The sequence below is a fragment of the Poecilia reticulata genome, linkage group LG20 (genome assembly GCF_000633615.1).
Source record: "Poecilia reticulata strain Guanapo linkage group LG20, Guppy_female_1.0+MT, whole genome shotgun sequence".
NCBI lineage: Eukaryota > Metazoa > Chordata > Actinopteri > Cyprinodontiformes > Poeciliidae > Poecilia > Poecilia reticulata.
Genome location: NC_024350.1, coordinates 9,476,334 through 9,493,980, shown reverse-complemented (window position 1 = coordinate 9,493,980; position 17,647 = coordinate 9,476,334). Strand labels below are relative to the sequence as shown.

Sequence of the window (17,647 nt, the reverse complement as noted above, 5' to 3'; positions counted from 1 at the left end):
ATTAAAAAAAAAATAAAATTTAACTTCAAAACAGAATAGTTATCACAGTAATTCAATTTTCTGTTAGAAAAAAAACGAGTATACATGATTTTTGATATTAGTTATTGATGTATACATGTAAATAATCATTTTATTAAGACTACACACAATTCCTCTTTTTTTAGAATATAGTTTTATTTATAATTTATAATCGGCAGATACAAAAAACTCTTTAACTGTATCCAAAATGTGCAATAAATCATTGATTTTTTTTTTTTTCTCCAAAAGAAAATACAAAAAGACTATCTACTTTGGAAAGTTGACAACCAATGTAAACTGGAGTGAACTGGTAATTCTACAGAGGCTCTACTAATTAATACTAATTCTCTTTTAACCGACTACAGTCATTAACAAATTGCAAGTTTTGCTTTGCTCTCCCAAGATGACAACCGAGTCATTATGTGTACATACTTCTAGAGTGGCAACATTCTAGTTCCACCATTGTTAAATACAAGAAAGGCAATAATATCCCAAAGCAGCACGAATGTGTAGAACACATTAAAGGAATTATCAAAATTGTACCAAGATGTTAATGTGAGGAAAAGAAAAGGGAAGGTTTTGTCCAAACATGATGTCGTAAACAATTACCTTCGATGACTGAGATGCACAAAGGAAAAAGAGAGAGAAAAAAGAAAGAAACTGGAGTATGTTAAGTGCTTAACAGCTGTTACTAATTCAAATCAGCAGTCTGAACAAGCGTCAACCTCTAGAATCGAACAATGAAGGCTTTAATGCACAAGAATACCGTCTGAAAAAGATTTGCGTGTCGAAATCAAATGACTATTTCAAAATTAAAATGGAATTATAATTAAGATGGATTAAACACTGTATAAGAAAAAGAGACTAACATTTTGTCTTCACATTTTGACTGAAAAACATCCTCACATACACAAAAGGGTAAAAAGAAATTTACATCCACATTCTTGCTATGATCCCATATCTTAACAGCCAAATAGGAATAGCTTTGAAATTATGCTGGCATGTGATCCCCTTAAATCACAGATATGACCTCCCCGCCCCAAAAAAAAAAAAAAAAAAAAAAAAAAAAAACAATTTTACTCTTACAGTTATATGAATACATCATGACAAATCTGTGACTTTTCTTTATAAATCACCATCTGAGGGAAAACTTGAGGCAAAGAGAGGTTCAATGAATGTTCAAGTGCAAATTATGTGTCATTGTAGTCCTTATGTTCCCCATGCTTTCAGAAACGGGTCTGCAGGCAGATAACAGGATACCTCAAACAAGCGTACATTCCTTTTGTACGGCCCCATCCCCCAGATGGCAAATGTCACAAACGACAACAAAATCAACTCAAACAGTAAAAAGAAAAATACATTTCTTGTATATAAAAAAAAAAACAAAAAAAAACGTCCAGCCAGTTTGTGACATTAAGAAAAAAAAAACACATCTCTCTGTACAGCCAAAACACATCTTAAATCCTTCATTCCTATACAACTCAAAGCTTTAAAACTAAGTGTTTAAACATGCAAACACCGTTCAAAGATCCTATCTAGTTTCCGCTGTGCTTCCTCAGACAACGTCTCCAGCTAACTACAACTAAAACTACACCCTAAAGACCTACCAAAGTTGCCAAAGACCATTTAAGGATACTTAAAATGGTCCTTAAAACTCAATACTTTTAAGGACACTGATGTCAAAAAAAGATGATCATTCATATTGTGAGGAGACAATTCCCTGTCAATTATCCAAATAAAGCACTTGCGTAACATACTGTGTGCTCTTCCCTTTACTCTGACGCCATCAGCTCAGTACAACTTGTGGTAGTGTAGCTCTGTAAGGACAGACTCGAGACAATATGAAAAACGGCAAAAAAAAAAGAAAACTCTTCAAAATCTTTAGAACACCAACTATGTTTGATTTAACTTTTATCACATGCCAAGACCCTGACATCCCTTCCAAGGTGGAGAAGACTCCTCGACCAATGTTTCCCAAATCTGTATTTCCCAAAGGCCTGCACCATCTTTCGTAGGTCCATGTCTTCTTTCCAGCATTATGTTACCACTAGTACTACAAATAGATTAGAGATGCACCAAGAAGTCAGCAAATCCCCCGATATTCTGGTTCTGGAATCTAAATGGCCAGAAACGGAAATTTAGATTTTTCTGATCAGCTGAAATATACCCAAGCTTAACCAGATGGTGTTAACCACAGTGATCGGTGTGGAAGTCATTGCTGATGGAAGAAGCAACAGGAAGCACAGAGATGCTATTGGCTGATTAGCAGGAAACAGTCAGTTGTAGAACATTTCGAACCATGTCAGTAGTTCACCAAAAATAATAGAGAGCAAGATAAAAGCAAAACTGCTTTAACTTTTTTTTTTTTTTTTTTTGCTTCCATCTGTCATGGAACTTGTTGAATCTATAAATCACAGCAGCCTTTCAGAACTCTGAAGATCCTACATTGTCTAGATGCAGACTGTTACGCTACCTGTGCTCATTTCTACCAACATGCTAAAGGCGATTTAAACTTCAACTCAATAATACCGTTTTAAAATTATTTGTACAAAGATGATTCTCTCTGTCACAAACACGATATGGTATCACCTCTTTTACTAAACAAAAATTACTTATTAAACCTCCTGGCATGAAAGCTAAGGGGGGGTGTTTGAAAGCTGTTCGAGCTGTTCTTACTTTTTCCTTCTATTTTAGTACTTAAAAGGCAAACAATCTGAATCAGCGGACAAAGACTTTCGAAAAACCACCAATTGGAAATTGATTATTCTCGGTGCATCTCTAAAGGTAACTTAGTCGAGACTTCACATGCGATGTCTAAGTTGCAGAAAGAATGTGGGCAAGGCTTTCAGACTCCCCAAGGCAAATGCAGTTGTGCATTGAATAACCTCCAATACCAAATTGTTTTCTCCCTGTTCAACACCTTCTCCCATGTAGTCTGACCATCTTAAAGCCTTTACTACATGCAGACAACAGAAGCATTAGCGAAAAAACTTGAACCTGCAGTGGAGATTTTGCAAGATTTCAAAAGCAGAATTGTCATTTTAATGTAACTTTTTTTTTTTAGTCCATACATTTAGTTGATGCCATTTCTAGAAAAAAAAGCACCTGCATCCAGCATTAGAAGTACCATTAGGCTTGAAAAATGCATAATGACAAAATGCAGCCTTACAACTTTAAAGCTAATTCTCAGCCCCAGCTATTGAAAACATCTTAGTGGCTGACAAAATCTGGACATCTTTTGCTGTTCAGCTTTACAGTTTGTCCTGGGCTTAGCACTTTAGTTAGCCTAAGAATTTTTGACAAACACATAATAATGTAATTTAATATCTATGTTTGTTTCAGACTTTAACATCGTTATTCTAAATGCAAAGTTTCACTATCCAAAATATTAAGTCGCAATTTGATCATGCCTAAAGTAGAAAAAAAGACATTTCAACATCTAAAAAAACTGATAGGCAAAAGATGTGCAAAAGTAGTCAACCTGCAGAGATGAAAAACCAATTGTAGCAAACATTCATATCTGTAATGTACAATCCAGTTGATAATGCAACACATTTTCAATTCAAAGAGGAACTTTATTTTCCCCCACTTGCTCAACTTCACTGCGGATAATTAAGAAACTTCTATGTTCACAGCCAGACAGCCTACATCCATAACAACTGCCAAATGTCTGATCTTCATTGTTTCCAACTAAGCTTACTTTGCTTTTCACCTCGGCCACATTTTTGCAATAGATTAAGTATTACTAGATGCAGAACCTTCTGAACACCAGAAAAATAAAACCTCACAGAAGAGTGGAATGGACAACGACAGGGTCACTTAAACATAAATCAGGAGCTACCAGAACCAGTCATCTCAAACTGTGGTTGTCTGTAAACCTTGTGTAAAAATCTTAACTGAACACAAAAGTGCAAACTGCTACCACTGCCCTGTCTGTGTCCTCAGTAGTGCTTCTCCTGTAGGTAATCTTTCATCTTGTTGGGTAAGGGCAGTTTCTGGATGAGGTCTATCCTTGTGTATTGCCTAATGACAAAGCGGCAAAGATACTGCAGAGAGCGCACTTGCATAAACCGAGATACTGGGTTGGTTAGTCTGACGGGGTAGGTTGCAGACCCTGGAAGGCGAGACCTGGAATAACAAAAGGCTCCGTTTTCTGAGTCTCTGATGGAGTGTTCAATTAAATCAACGATTGATGTGTGACCCTCGACATCAGGCTGCTCGTAGAAGCTGAAGCGTCCGTTGGAGTGTTCGATGCGTGTGTGAAGGGTTTTGCTCTGCGATCGGAAGCTCAGGCTGAGCAGGTACCTGTCGTCTGAGCTGTCTCTGACCAGGAACGAACCATCAGCCAAGTTGATCAGCTTCTCCTCCGCCTCCCACCGTGTGATTGGACCCCAGTACCAGCCCTGCCTTGCGAGCTTCTTAAGCTCCTCGGTCAGACTGGTCACGACCATCGGGCCGCTGCTCTGGACTGAATCGTACACTCGACTGACTCCAGGAGCTGAATTTGGGTCAAAGTTGAGGTGGTGTCTAACCCTCTCAGCTACCTGGCTGTCTGTTGAGCTGAAGCTGGAAAAAGTCCTAGGGATGTGTCCGTTACTTGTCATGGGTGGCAGAAGGGGGCTGAGGGGAGGTGGGACTTCCACCCGAGAGCTTTGGAGCACCATACCAGCAGAACCTAAAAGAATACTATTAACTGAGGTTTCCATAAAGAGGTCCGCAGGCATCCCATTAACCAGTTCATGCTCCTCCTGTCCCTGTTCGGTGTGGAGGGATCTGCTGTCTGCCTCTGTCACTACTTCCATGGGAGTAGAACTATCTAGGCAAAAGGAGTGGGACCCTTCTGGGTACATTCCATCATCTGAAGGCATTGTGTACTGGATATAGTCCTGGGGCGTCAACCCCAGCTCCTCAGGCACATCATTTTCGTCGATGTTTAGATGCAGCTCACCATTTTGTGGTTGTTGGAGATACTTTATGGACTCTGCTTGATCCTGAAAGAGCCCTTCCATCTGGAAGTTATGAAATTCTTTATGAACACCATTTAAGTTGGGACTCGCGCAAGGAGAGTGGACCATGGCTTTAACCTTTACCTCCATCTTGATGCATGCTTCATCAGAGTTGACCGGTCGCAGAGGCCATGGCGAGGGGCTGTAATGGTGACTCCGCAAGGATGCGGATCTGAGGGGTCTCTGGGCTTTTACTTCATTGCTGATGGGCACAGAAGACGACGAAAAGTTGTCGTCGTCATCTGCCGAACACAAAGCTGAAGAGCCACCTTTTGCTTTGGCCTTTTGTTTGGCAGACAGCCTCCTCTTTAACGAACCCATTAGGCCCTCAGTCTTCGATCGACTTTTATTTTGGCCTCCTTTCTCGTCCTCACAACCAAGATCACACCCTGAAAGGTCTTTGGTGTAGCACCCTCCAAAAAGTGATTCCTCCTTAGAAAAATCTGTTGTCACTGAAGGCTGCTGGAGCATGACAAAGTCACCCTCCTCTTTGCCCTTTATGCTGAGGGACTTGCGGATCGTCTTAAGGCTTATCTTCTTCATTCTGACAGGCCCTCCAATGTGAGGGCATGGGACGGCTCTCCTGATATCCTGATGAAAGCACTATCCACAATGTCCTTCCATCAGGCCACATGAAACAAGTCATCCATACAGTGGATCCAGAAATCCCTGAAGACAGAAAAAGACACATCTTAGTCGGTTTGATAATAATAGATTCTTCTGTAATACATTTTCTGGTTACATTTTTTTTTTCGTTTCATTTTATAATTAATAACAGAAATATAATTTCAAAGTTCACAAAAAAACAAGATTTGGAGCACTCGCATAATTTCCCTAAGGATATTTCTATCCATATCATGTTTCAACTATTGGCAATAAAGTCTATGTAACTGAATAAGATAAGACTTTTTCCCCCACCTGTTATTGTAAACTATACATTCACTATTAAGCGGTTAGATTTGATGCAACACAGATCAGATGACCTCTCAAAAAAGAAGGTTGGATCACAAATACATTAGAAGGTGAGATGATAAATAGTCAACACTGTAGGTATTATAATGACAAAGAGTAAAAGGAGAAAAAAATGGTATTTCACTCTACTCACACTGTGTGGTTTTCTAACATTACACAACCTTACTGCCTGGTATTTTTAAATATTGTCCCTCAGTGGGGAAATTCAGTTGCATCACCAACAAAGTTACAGGAAAGTTAAAATATGTTGATTTACACAAAACTAAAAATACAAAGGCAAAAGTTAATTATCGAAATTATCAAAATATTAAAAGGCTTTCAGTAGGGGTGCACCGATTGCAGTTTTCTGGCCGATCACCGATCTTAAAAAAAGATTTACCTGTTAATTCTAATTTGGGATAATTCAGATTCCCTTTCTATAACAGACAGTGTCAGTGGCGATAACACTTAAAATTACAATTATAATTTTTTTAATATTAAATACACTTATGCTTATTTTGCCCCCTTGCTTTCTTTTCTTAAAAGTAAATTACAAATTAATGAGAATATTTTCAAAAATTTACGTTTATTTCAATCATTCCTCCTGCAAGGAATGATTCAAAATCACTCAAAATCAAATAAATAGAAACTGTAAATCACACTTGTCAAACTAGAAGGCAGGCCCTAGGTGGACTGATAAACTATGAAAACCCAGCACTTGTTGCCCAAACCACTAAATTATCTAAACTTTCATTTTTTACTGAAAAAAAAAGGAGCGGACAGAGCTGATTTTCAGACCTTTGTAGAGGTAGATAAAATTTGTGAACAAAATTGGTTTCACATGGAAGCATTGACGATCACTGATCACTCAAAATTAAGGAAATTGGGGCAATCGATGCATGAACGACTGTAATCCCAGGATTTTGATTTTTTTTACCCTGCCTGCATTGACATTCTGTCATTATTAAAAACATGATATCAAAACTGTAACTAACTGCAAAGCCACAAAACAAGCATTAATGTAAGAGCTACTAAAACCCTCACACATTACCTATCTGAACACTCATGGAAAAACTGGATGGAGCTTAGATTGAGTAATTAAGCCAAAGAGTTTGAAAAAAAATCTTACTGTGGCACTTTTGCCCGAAGAATTGGCAGAAATCCCCACAAACAGAAACAACTACACCACAACCAGTAACTATGTTACCTTCAGTTATAAAAAAGCTGGCTATGTCAAACATGACTTAAAAGAAATGTGATTCCTTGATATTGACCTATATTGCTTTAAGAAGCCCCTACTCTTTTCAACACTCAGCAAGTCATCAGAACAATGCTCCTTTATGATGCCGTTTACAGCCGTTCTTAGGAGCATTTGACTGAGAAGTTGTTGGTATGAGCTCAACAGACCAGCACTTCCACCAGGTGTTTGCTAATTGCTGCTGCCGCTAGTCTGGAGGAACTGAGTGGGGAAAGCGTTGGTAGCTTTGCTCTGTGAAGCTGAATCTTGGCTGGGAACCGCAGTTCAGAGACGGAGCTTTGCGTAAACAGGCGGCGCTTTTGTGAGAGCAACTTCTAGACACCCCAAAATGGCTGCCACAGGACATTCACGGACTCCTCAAACCCTCAAACAAGCATGAAAGAATCAAAGCAAAAAATCCAGGTATGTTTTTGATGAGGTAATAAAATTGTATAGAGCTCAAAAACTAAATTTTACAAAACCAACCCATCCCCATGCTTTAAATAATGTAAAAATGTATATGGAAGACGAGTAAAACATTTCCTTTTACTGAATACTCTTCAAATGATTAGGTATGTTAATGCAACAGGCTGACTTTACTTATAAAATTGTTTTACTAATTGACCTAATAAATTTAACAGCATTGTACTGTATTAAATTAAGGATTCAACTGGAATGGTAAAGGTAATTTTATTTATATAGCACATTTTTAGCATCAATGCAATACAAACTGCTTTACAGGATTTAAAAGGAAATGCAAACACACTTTCCATGTAGTTACAGAATGTGTGTAATTTAATTTGAATCAATCTATATGTTTGGATTGTCTTACTTTTGTGTTTATGGATAGGATTAGTTTGTTTGGACATAAATATAAAAACAATGTAGTCTTGCTTAAACATTAAAATAAATTCCAACCATCATGTTTCACTTTTCAAATCAGATCACCTGGATTGAATATAATAATATGTTCATCTACAGTTCCAAAAAGAACTCTTTAGTTATTAGAATCGTTAAATACTGTAGACACTAAATAATAAGACAAATCGCATTTTGGTGAAGATATAACATTTTGGGAAATTCTGTTGAAAATTGTTCTAGGTTCTAATAACATGCCAAGTGCTGTGTGGATTGTTATACTGCTGATATTTACCTTCAGACTCCACCCCATCTGCATATATTTACCTTGCATCATGCTAACATGGCTCAACAGTAAAACATTTCAGTCTCTGAGAAAGTATTCCCCAAATCATGTGAAAGTTGCGGTTGTTTTTTCAACATTCAAAATCGTTTTTGTAAAGCAGGACCACGTAAAGCTCTCAAACAAAGCTGTTTGATAATCAAGATAATCACGCTGCAATCTGATTACTCACCATTATCTGCAGGAAAATGGTGAGTCAGTTGGGTCAAATTCCACTTCCACCACCTTTCATTTACTGTTGAAATGAGCAAAAGCAAGTTGACATGCAAAGGTCTGCCGATAAAATTCACAAATAAAAGGCACTATAAAAAAAAAAAACACAGCACCTAAAGATATGCAAAAGTCATGAACGCCTTGTGCTAAACACTAAAATTAGCCAGGTATGCCCTGACCTGGAAAGGCCTATGGACACAACAGCATGCTTGGAGGTTAGCTACGTGTTAGCCTTCTACTTTTATGCTTTAAGTGTGAATACTCTGAATCGGTTCTGTCGCTTTTTAATTTAAAGATATTACATTTCTCCTAAAAAATATCCAACAGAGACGCCCATTATGTCATAAATGTTAAGACTGCGTGGAAGCCAACACGAAACTGCTTTTAGCAGACCTGTGAAAAGTATACGTTCAAACTTGTCTAAGGAAGAATACAACACCGTTTCTTACCTTGCCGCTCCCAGCTTTATTTTTGTCGTAAGCAGTGCATTAATGTTTAGTTATCCGTCAGTGAAAACTCATTGGCAAAAGATATGCTCCTTGGCGATTGTTGGCTAACGTTAGCGTAGCTACTGCTACCTTACTACCTAAGTCAGTTAGCTTTGTTAGCGTTTTATGTCGAAAACATCACCGCCACCGTCCCTTTAGTTCACTTCTGTGGCAAAATAAAGCACAAAAACACAAACATGGACGGACTTTGTAATTTTCTTTACACACGGGTACTATTGGCGGCTAACAACGGCATAATTAATGGTACATCTTTTAAACCTAGGTCAGCTAACTCTTTGTAGCTCACGGCCTCTTCCTTTCTTCCTTTGTTGCCTGTTGAATTGTGGGAGCTGAGTCGGTGTGTGTTCACATGCAGCCAATCAAAAGGCAGCAATCACCACATCCTGCAAGCAGGCGCAGTGGAAACATCACTCCCATAATAATAATAATAATAATAATTTGATTTGTATTCATTTAGTTGGGTTCAAGATACAATTCTTATTTGGCCTATCTATTCAAGATGTGTCAGTAAAAAGAAAATAAAAAAGATTTCAATCAGCATCAACCAGCTGCAAATAATAATATTTTCTGTTTTTAAGCTATTATAAGTATACTCAGGCTAGTTACCACTCGAAATCAATTAACTATCTAATTTAATCACTTTAAAGTCACTTTTTGTGTGAAAGTATGAAACAGTATTACTAAATATAAAAACATTTGAGGGCCAGCAATCCGCTTTATGCTAAACCTGTTACTAAAATCTCTTTAGGACTTACCTTGTGCGTGTAACCCTACTTGACTCACTAAAACAGGGTTGCCATGTTAAATACCTGGAAATAATGATTTTATTTTGACATATTTTGAAACCCATCCAAACGAACGATTGATATTTAAATGATTCAACTTCCAAGGACTTAGCACTTCCAGAGCAGGAACCAGAAGGTAGATTTGGTAGTACCACAAATCAAGCCATCCAGTACAGAAGAGCCAGGTCATTGGGTCAATATCCAGTGGTTCACTTTTATCTCAAGTACAAGGGACACTCTTTTGAAGATATGAGGCTATCTATGTTAAACATAAAAAAACAACAATAGACAGATGGGACTTATGGGTTCATCTTTCTAACACCTACAGTGCAGCCTTCATTAATATTCCCAGTTGACTCAATCAGACCTTGAGACATGATTGAAACAATTCACTTGACATAATTAGGTGACATGTTTGGGTCATTAAGTGACAATAAGCCAAAGAGTGAATCAAATGCATTGTAAGCCCGGTGAGTCATGGGATTTTGGCAGCCAAGTATGCAACCTGAATAGCCCTATTGTTTGTTCTGACTACATCATATGTCATATGTTAATACCTGAACATATGTTTCAAAATGAATAGGGTTTTAAATGAGAGATGAAACCTCTTCAAGTATATGGAATTTCCTACAAACACAAAAAGCCTCTGCAATGTATCATTGTGACATCCATTTATGACTTTCTTAAACACTGGTGTAAACCCATTTAGTTTATAGTACTTACCAGACTTTAACAAGTAAAACTAGCACTATTTCACCATATCTTCACTAAAATAAAGGAAAACGGTAAAATGGTTAAAAAAAAAAGAAGTTAAAAAGTAGCCATCAAAAATAATACTCAAGTGAGAGTAAAACATTATTCTGCAAAAAAGGTTACTTAATTATTGAGTAGCTGATAATAACATCTGATTTAATATTTTACAATGATATCATCAGACCAAAAAAATATAAAGTTATTTGGAAATTCTGATATATTAAAGACTACAATGAAAATAAATAATAACATTTCACACCAGTTATTTTATTATATTTAAAAATATTCAACTATGGACACATACAATAATGTTTTTGGCAAAAAACATTTTTGAATAGTTTGTTGCTTATGCAGCATTGGTTGATAATTTGAGTTTAAGAGCCTAAAAGATCTAAACGATTTACAAATCAATGTAAAGGGGTTTAACAAATGCATTTTGTTAAACCCCTTTTTTTAGAAGGCAAATGCCTTCTAAAAACTAACATTGACTATTGTCCAAAAAACCGGAAGATAACATAAGATAATTAAAATATGTTTCAAGAAAAGCTTGCTTCATGGAAGCTAAAGACAAATTAACAAATGATGACTTACAGCATTGTGACTGTTGGAAGACTTAATATGCACAACCATGAGGACATCTATTTTCCATTTACACTGTGATTATTTGAAACTTGTGGAATAAATCCTCCACTTTATTGTGTTCCTTGATGAGAAACCAAAGGAGGCAAGCACTCTGCCATGTATGTCTATTGTCATTCATAAAGCATGGATAAATTTGATTTGATCAAATTTTATTTTAATCTTGGAATGAATCCCAGTGATGTCGACCAACCCCATGTGGTTAAGCACAGTATCATCATTAGCTTAAGACACTTGATTTGTCTGTCTAAAATGCACAGCTTGAAACGCAAACAACGTTCAGACATTGAGCAAGCTGCTCTTCATGATGGCTTGATTTCATCTTAAAAGTGTCTGCCAATCAGTTGTGATGTTTTGGCCACAGCTTGATAACTCAATTCCCGTGTCATAGTGTTTTTCCCACTGATGTCACCAGGGGAGCTCCGTACAAAGACAAACACAAGCACAGCACGGAGTGGAGACAGAAGTACGGGATGAAAGCTTCCCAAAAAAATAATTTAAGCCTCAACAAGTGTTTATTTGCTGAAACTGAGACCTCTCTATGTTCTGAATCCTCTCAAATCAGACCGTTAATGGATACAAACTAAGACAGGGTTTTCATCACTTGCCTACAAAGAAGGGAAACAAATTTATTTATTAGTGGTGATCGACAGTTCTGCATGTCGGCCTCATGTGGGTTAGCTAGAACCTATGTTACATGAATTTGTTTCAAATATTTTTATGAAATAAATGTATTCTATTTTCTATCATGGTGTTTATAGATTAGATAAAAGATTAATAACTGTTTAATAGTATAGTATATAATATAATCTTATATTGTATTCTGATTCCCTCTGACAGACCAACAGTAAGTGGTCTCTCAGTGTTGTGAATGTGTTTGTGGAAATCAAGAAAATTACATACAGACAGCCCTGAGCATCCTCTTTCTGAGAACACTATACAACAAGAGTCTTCAGTCAGAGGCTTATTCAGATTCACTGTAACATTGACTGCTACATTTGTTTTCCCTCTATGATTAATAAAATATTTTTGAATTAAATTTGAATTGAATTGAATGAAAGTGATATGTAGCTTGCGATATCCCTTACAACTAACTGTTTAGATAAATTATCGATCTGTCAAAATCAATCAATCGAAGCAAACCTAAATCCAAATGAGAATTTGTAAAACATCTTCAAAATGTATATTCACAGATATTATCCAAGATTGAGCTGCTTTGTGAAGAAGAACGGGTATAAATTTCAGTATTTGCCCCAAAGGATAGGAATGACTCAAGATAATTGTTCATGGAGTCATCTGGCTTCTTCTTCTTAGAGACTGATTTTAAAATTTGACTTTTTGCAATAATACAATTTCATGTGAAAACATAGTATGAAACAAACTCCCCCTAAAAACAGCTTCTTCTTTCTGAATCATACTAGATTCACAATGCAATGGTGATTCCAAATATGGGTTGATTTTTTTGTAAACTGAAGTGTGGAGTCCATGCCGAAGCAGTAAAAATGCCAAAAAGCACGTCGGTTTAGGCGATATCAAGTGGTGTCGATTTTTTATTTTATTTTATAGCTTATTGAATGCTCTTAGGTGATCTTCAAGATTTCATTTTGCAGTCTTATTTCTCTGCTGCCCACAGCCTTTATTCAGGAAGGTCTGTTAAATTTGCACTCACAAAACCTCAAGATGGCTCTCTAACGATCTGCAAGTGTTTCACACAACGGCAAAACTTGAACTCTGAAATGAAACATTGGTTCCCTAATTAGTGTCACCATTGTTTTAGAAGTGGAATGTGTTTACCGTTGCCGGGCTAATTTGGTCCATATACCGAACATTACATTGTTTTTTCCACGCTGTCAAGTGCATGGCAGTCCTTCCCCAACCTGCTTAGTAGCTGCGCACAGACAGGTTCCATGCAAAGACTCTAATTACCAGGCCCTATTAGGGTTGATCAAGCTGCCTCCTCTTGATGTGTCGGCGCAGGAAGGGTTGGCTTGTCGAGGGGGGGATGAGGAAGGAGGGGCTGCAGCTATTAGATATAGAACCAAGGACACTGAGAAGTACAGAATGCAGTGTTTGAACAAGCCAAATTAGACCTGACAAACAAACTTTAGTGTGGTTGATATTTGTTAGTGGAGCGTAAAAAAGGAAGCAAATATGCAGCTGTGGGAATAACCCAGCCTTTCTTATCATGACAGGGTAAACAGATCAAACAGTTTCTAATATCTGGACTGCTTAAACTTTTTATTAAAAAAAAAAAAACTGTTTGTCTGAAAAGGGATTTATGACAGCATATGAGGGCCTTAAAATGCCTGTTTCAACCCAAAATTGACTGAATATTCTGAATAGCAAGTCAAGATGAGCAGCGTACACAAAGATTGGGCCACACCGTTTAATGAGATGCCACTCCATGTGCAGAAGCTCCTAGTGTTTCATCTTAATTTCAAATGAACGCTGCATCAGCCATAAATTATTTGCACAATATGTCTGCGCTTGCTTCTGCTTGGCTGAGGCCTTTGACTCGACTACTTTGCTGGTGGGAGGTTTGCCGGAGTGGAGCTGTTGTTGAGGGATGTGGGCCTGTACGCCCATCTTCATTTCCTCAACACTCCTAGCAGGGTGTGAAGACTGGTAATGCAGGCATGTCAAGTATGTAGATTTCTTTCAAAACAGAAGTTTGTAAAAATGACTGTGGGGGTACACTTTATTATTTATGATAATAGTTGTTGAACAGATAGTTTGTTTGGCCGTAATATACACTTTTCATTTTTATTACAATGTAGAGTGTTAAATTCTGGACGGTTGAAAAACATTTTATAGTAACAAGGCTTTTGCAATAATGATCACATTGAAGATATTCTTACACCAACAAAATAAATGTATAAAATTTATATCAGTGGGTGCATACCTTTTATTTGCGCATAGATTTTTAACCACTATTTCTTGAACAGAAATCATGATGTTTAAAAGTTAAAAGAAATTTAATGAATTGTTAAATTTCAATAAGTTTTTGAATTGTTTGTCTATGCTTACGAAGCTTCTTAGGAGCCTGGCGGGTGGTGTGCACTGTGAACAGGTTGCCAGTCCATCAGAAGGCAGGGCAGAAAATTAAAGAACTCACAGCCAAGCTTGAAACTTTCACGATAGCAAAGTTTGACTAGTTTAGCAACTTTGACTAGTTATTAAGCTAGTCAAAGTTGGATACAAGCCTACATTATTGTACTCCAATACAGAAACTGCCTTAGCCGCTGCAGAGCAAGCTAAAGCTAAACACAAACTTTTTAAAATAATTCCCAGAAGGTAGCTTGTCAACATATTACAAAAAAAAAGAACAAACACCATTCAGTGGCAACAACCATATAGATTAAGAAGCTCTATTTGTTAGTAACTTTGCCTTTAGTATTAGTGCTATCAGTAGTTAGCGAAAACTTTCTTTTTGATTTTTGCTCCAACAAAGAAACTATTGCTTACATGTCATATGAAAATTCTTAACTCTTATTATGCTGACATATTTGTTTTGAAAATAACCCATGTCAGCTTTCCAAAATTATTGCTTTCTCCTGGACACTATACACAACCAATAGAAATGGATGTTTTTAAAAAAATTATTATTATTATTATTATTATTATCATTATTATTATTATTATTATTATTATTATTATTATTATTATTATTATTATTATTATTATTATTATTATTATTATTANTATTATTATTATTATTATTATTATTATTATTATTATTATTATTATTATTATTATTATTATTATTATTATTATTACCAAAATTAATGTGCTAATACTGTTATGATTATTACTAAATATAAAATTTTAAAAATTGTAATGACTATCTTTCTTTGAGAATGACTGTAATGGCTCTTTCCATGGTGTTCCTCATTCTAATAGCAGAGAGAAGACTAACAATTGATTGAGAAGTATTTATCTTTCTTTGACAAGGACAGTATGACCCAAAGGTTGAGCATAGGGAAGAGAAAATGAAGGTTGTTTTTTGTAAACTAATATCTGCTGATTTTTATATTGCTCCTTTAGCATCTGTCTCCTGGAGATTTTTTATTATTATTTTTCTCTGTCCTTGTAATAATTAAAAAAACTGTTTTATGAAAATAATTCTGAAATTTTAACTCTTTAAGCGATTGCAGCATTATTTTTTTTTTACCTTTTCATCACTTTCCTTCATTCAAAGATAGGGATAAATAATAGTTCCCCTGAAAACAGCTCAGGATGAAAAACCTAACAAAAATTATGAGGATAGAAGAAAAAAAAAACAATCACAAAAGTAGCATAGTTCTTTGTTAGTCCTTGATGAAAGCATACCCAGAATTTTCTCTGAGTTATTACATATATAATCTTTGCCTGGAGGCCATATGCTCATTAGAGGCTACCATTATGTTAGGAGCTGAGGAAACCCATTATGTATATGACCAAAGGAAGGTTGTTGTACTTGAACATTTTAGAACCAATGTTGAAATAAAAAAATAAATAAACATTTATTTCATTTCATGCTGCTGGTCTTCCCTGCACCATGCATCTTACATTGCCAGTCCTCCATAACCTCTTAGACTTTATTGTGAAACTGTAAAATAATAAAAAAGACATGTGTGTTATTCTCAGAAAAAGGAGAAATACTGTAAAGTCTATAAGTACAAGTCAGCGAGACAAGTCCTGCAAGTGTATTTCAGTGTACACACTTCAGTCCAAACAATGGCAAAGATTTATGAAAAAAAAACAGTTTGAAAGGGCTTTTCTGTGTGAAAAAAAATCTCCTTAAGTATTTCTGCCAACTGCTGGTAGAAAACTCATGTGACTTTGATCATTCAGTATACTACTGAATATGGTATGCTGGAAATAACTTGGAAATAGCTCATTTGGCTTTGGAAAATGGCAAAAACATATGCTTAAATCACTAGAAATCATTTTGTAGTTTTCGTCCTCTCAAGCTCTCAAAGCATCACTGTCTTAATATGTTTGTAGAACATTCACTGCAAGGTTCAAATTAATTATAGAGCCTAAATCCCAGTGGAATTCTTTAAAAGTGTGATTACATTATAATGACATCAAATCTTTTGCTAAGCGTATTAATTATCAACCTGCTGACTGAACTTATCAGTGTCACATTTAAAGTGTGAGATCTCATGCAGCTGGATTCATTTTTACACAGTAAATGATAATTTTGTTTCAGCCGAATGCTTAAAAAAGTAATGTATACAGACTTTAATGCTTCTGAGAATTACTGTTGACGGGGTTTAGTGAACGAATATGTTCACTAACTGTAAACTTTAGTGTAAACTGTAAACAACTGTAAACTTTGAGTCGGGGTGAACAGTTGAGGGCAAACGTTCCATGTGAAATACTTGAAATAATATTTTAACACATGAAATCAAAATTAAAAACATATATAATATTAAAGCTATGTGTAAGCATTTCTAATGTATGCTGTAGATAATGGAAATAATATTTAATCAATTGATTAAATGTCTAAATCTTTAAATTAAACTTGGGTGTGAACTGTGTAAACTATATTTATTTCTGTTTTCAATTAATTGTGACATATTTACTATGACATTTTTCCAGACGTATGTACTGAAAACATTCAAATTGTCACAATGGCTCGTCAAAAAGACCATAGCTTGGTCACCTGTACAAAAGAACTGCAGATTACATTGTAAATACCAAATAACTTGCTTTTGATAGGTTAGGAAAAATAAAATAAATTGATGATGTGCTGCTACACAGGACATTATTAAACATAACTACTAAAACAACTATAGCTGCTTTTAACATGTAGTTAATTTTTTGAATGTTTTTTATTTTTAATATCAATTATGTATTTAACAACTCACTGAAATGTTTGAATAATTATGGATTAATGTATTCATATGTAAATAAATGTAAACTAAAATAAGCTATAAAATAAACTGTATGAATTTCCAATGTTGTTCAAATGTATTGACTTAACTATAAACGTTTGATGTATTTGCGACATACACTGAAAATGGCATCTGTTTATGGAGGACTCCCTACCTATTTAACTTAGAGAGACGTGTAGCCTTCTGAATAACAAAATGACGTGAACATTTAATAGAAAGTAACAGCCTGTTACGTATGTAAGAATGTTTACCTATGCATATTTTCTACATTTTTGTCAATGTGCAATTGTATGTTGTCACTTAAAAAAAATATCTTGTCCTGGCTGCTAAAATTTTGAATATATGCCTTGGCGATAGGTAAATTTTTCCTTTTGATATTCTGAAAAGAATACATTTCCTACACAGTTGGTGTACCTGAATGCGCCTTAGTTCTGACTTGAACAGGAAGCGCGG

The 17,647-nt window shown here is 35.8% G+C and overlaps 1 protein-coding gene across 1 annotated transcript; it reads right to left on the bottom strand.

Moving 5' to 3' along the window:
• Window positions 1-259: 259 nt before the first annotated feature.
• socs6a (suppressor of cytokine signaling 6a) lies at window positions 260-9,473 on the bottom strand. Its single transcript, XM_008438650.2, has 3 exons — window positions 9,076-9,473; window positions 8,586-8,648; window positions 260-5,693 (listed from the first exon to the last, which is right to left on the bottom strand). The coding sequence occupies exon 3, from the start codon at window positions 5,565-5,567 to the stop codon at window positions 3,960-3,962; it is 1,608 nt and encodes a 535-aa protein (XP_008436872.1). The 5' UTR covers window positions 5,568-5,693; window positions 8,586-8,648; window positions 9,076-9,473; the 3' UTR covers window positions 260-3,959.
• Between the last annotated feature and the right edge of the window lie 8,174 nt (window positions 9,474-17,647).

Coding starts and splice junctions, on each gene's coding strand:
- socs6a (XM_008438650.2), bottom strand. CDS start 5,567: ATGAAGAAGATAAGCCTTAAGACGATCCGCAAGTCCCTCAGCATAAAG.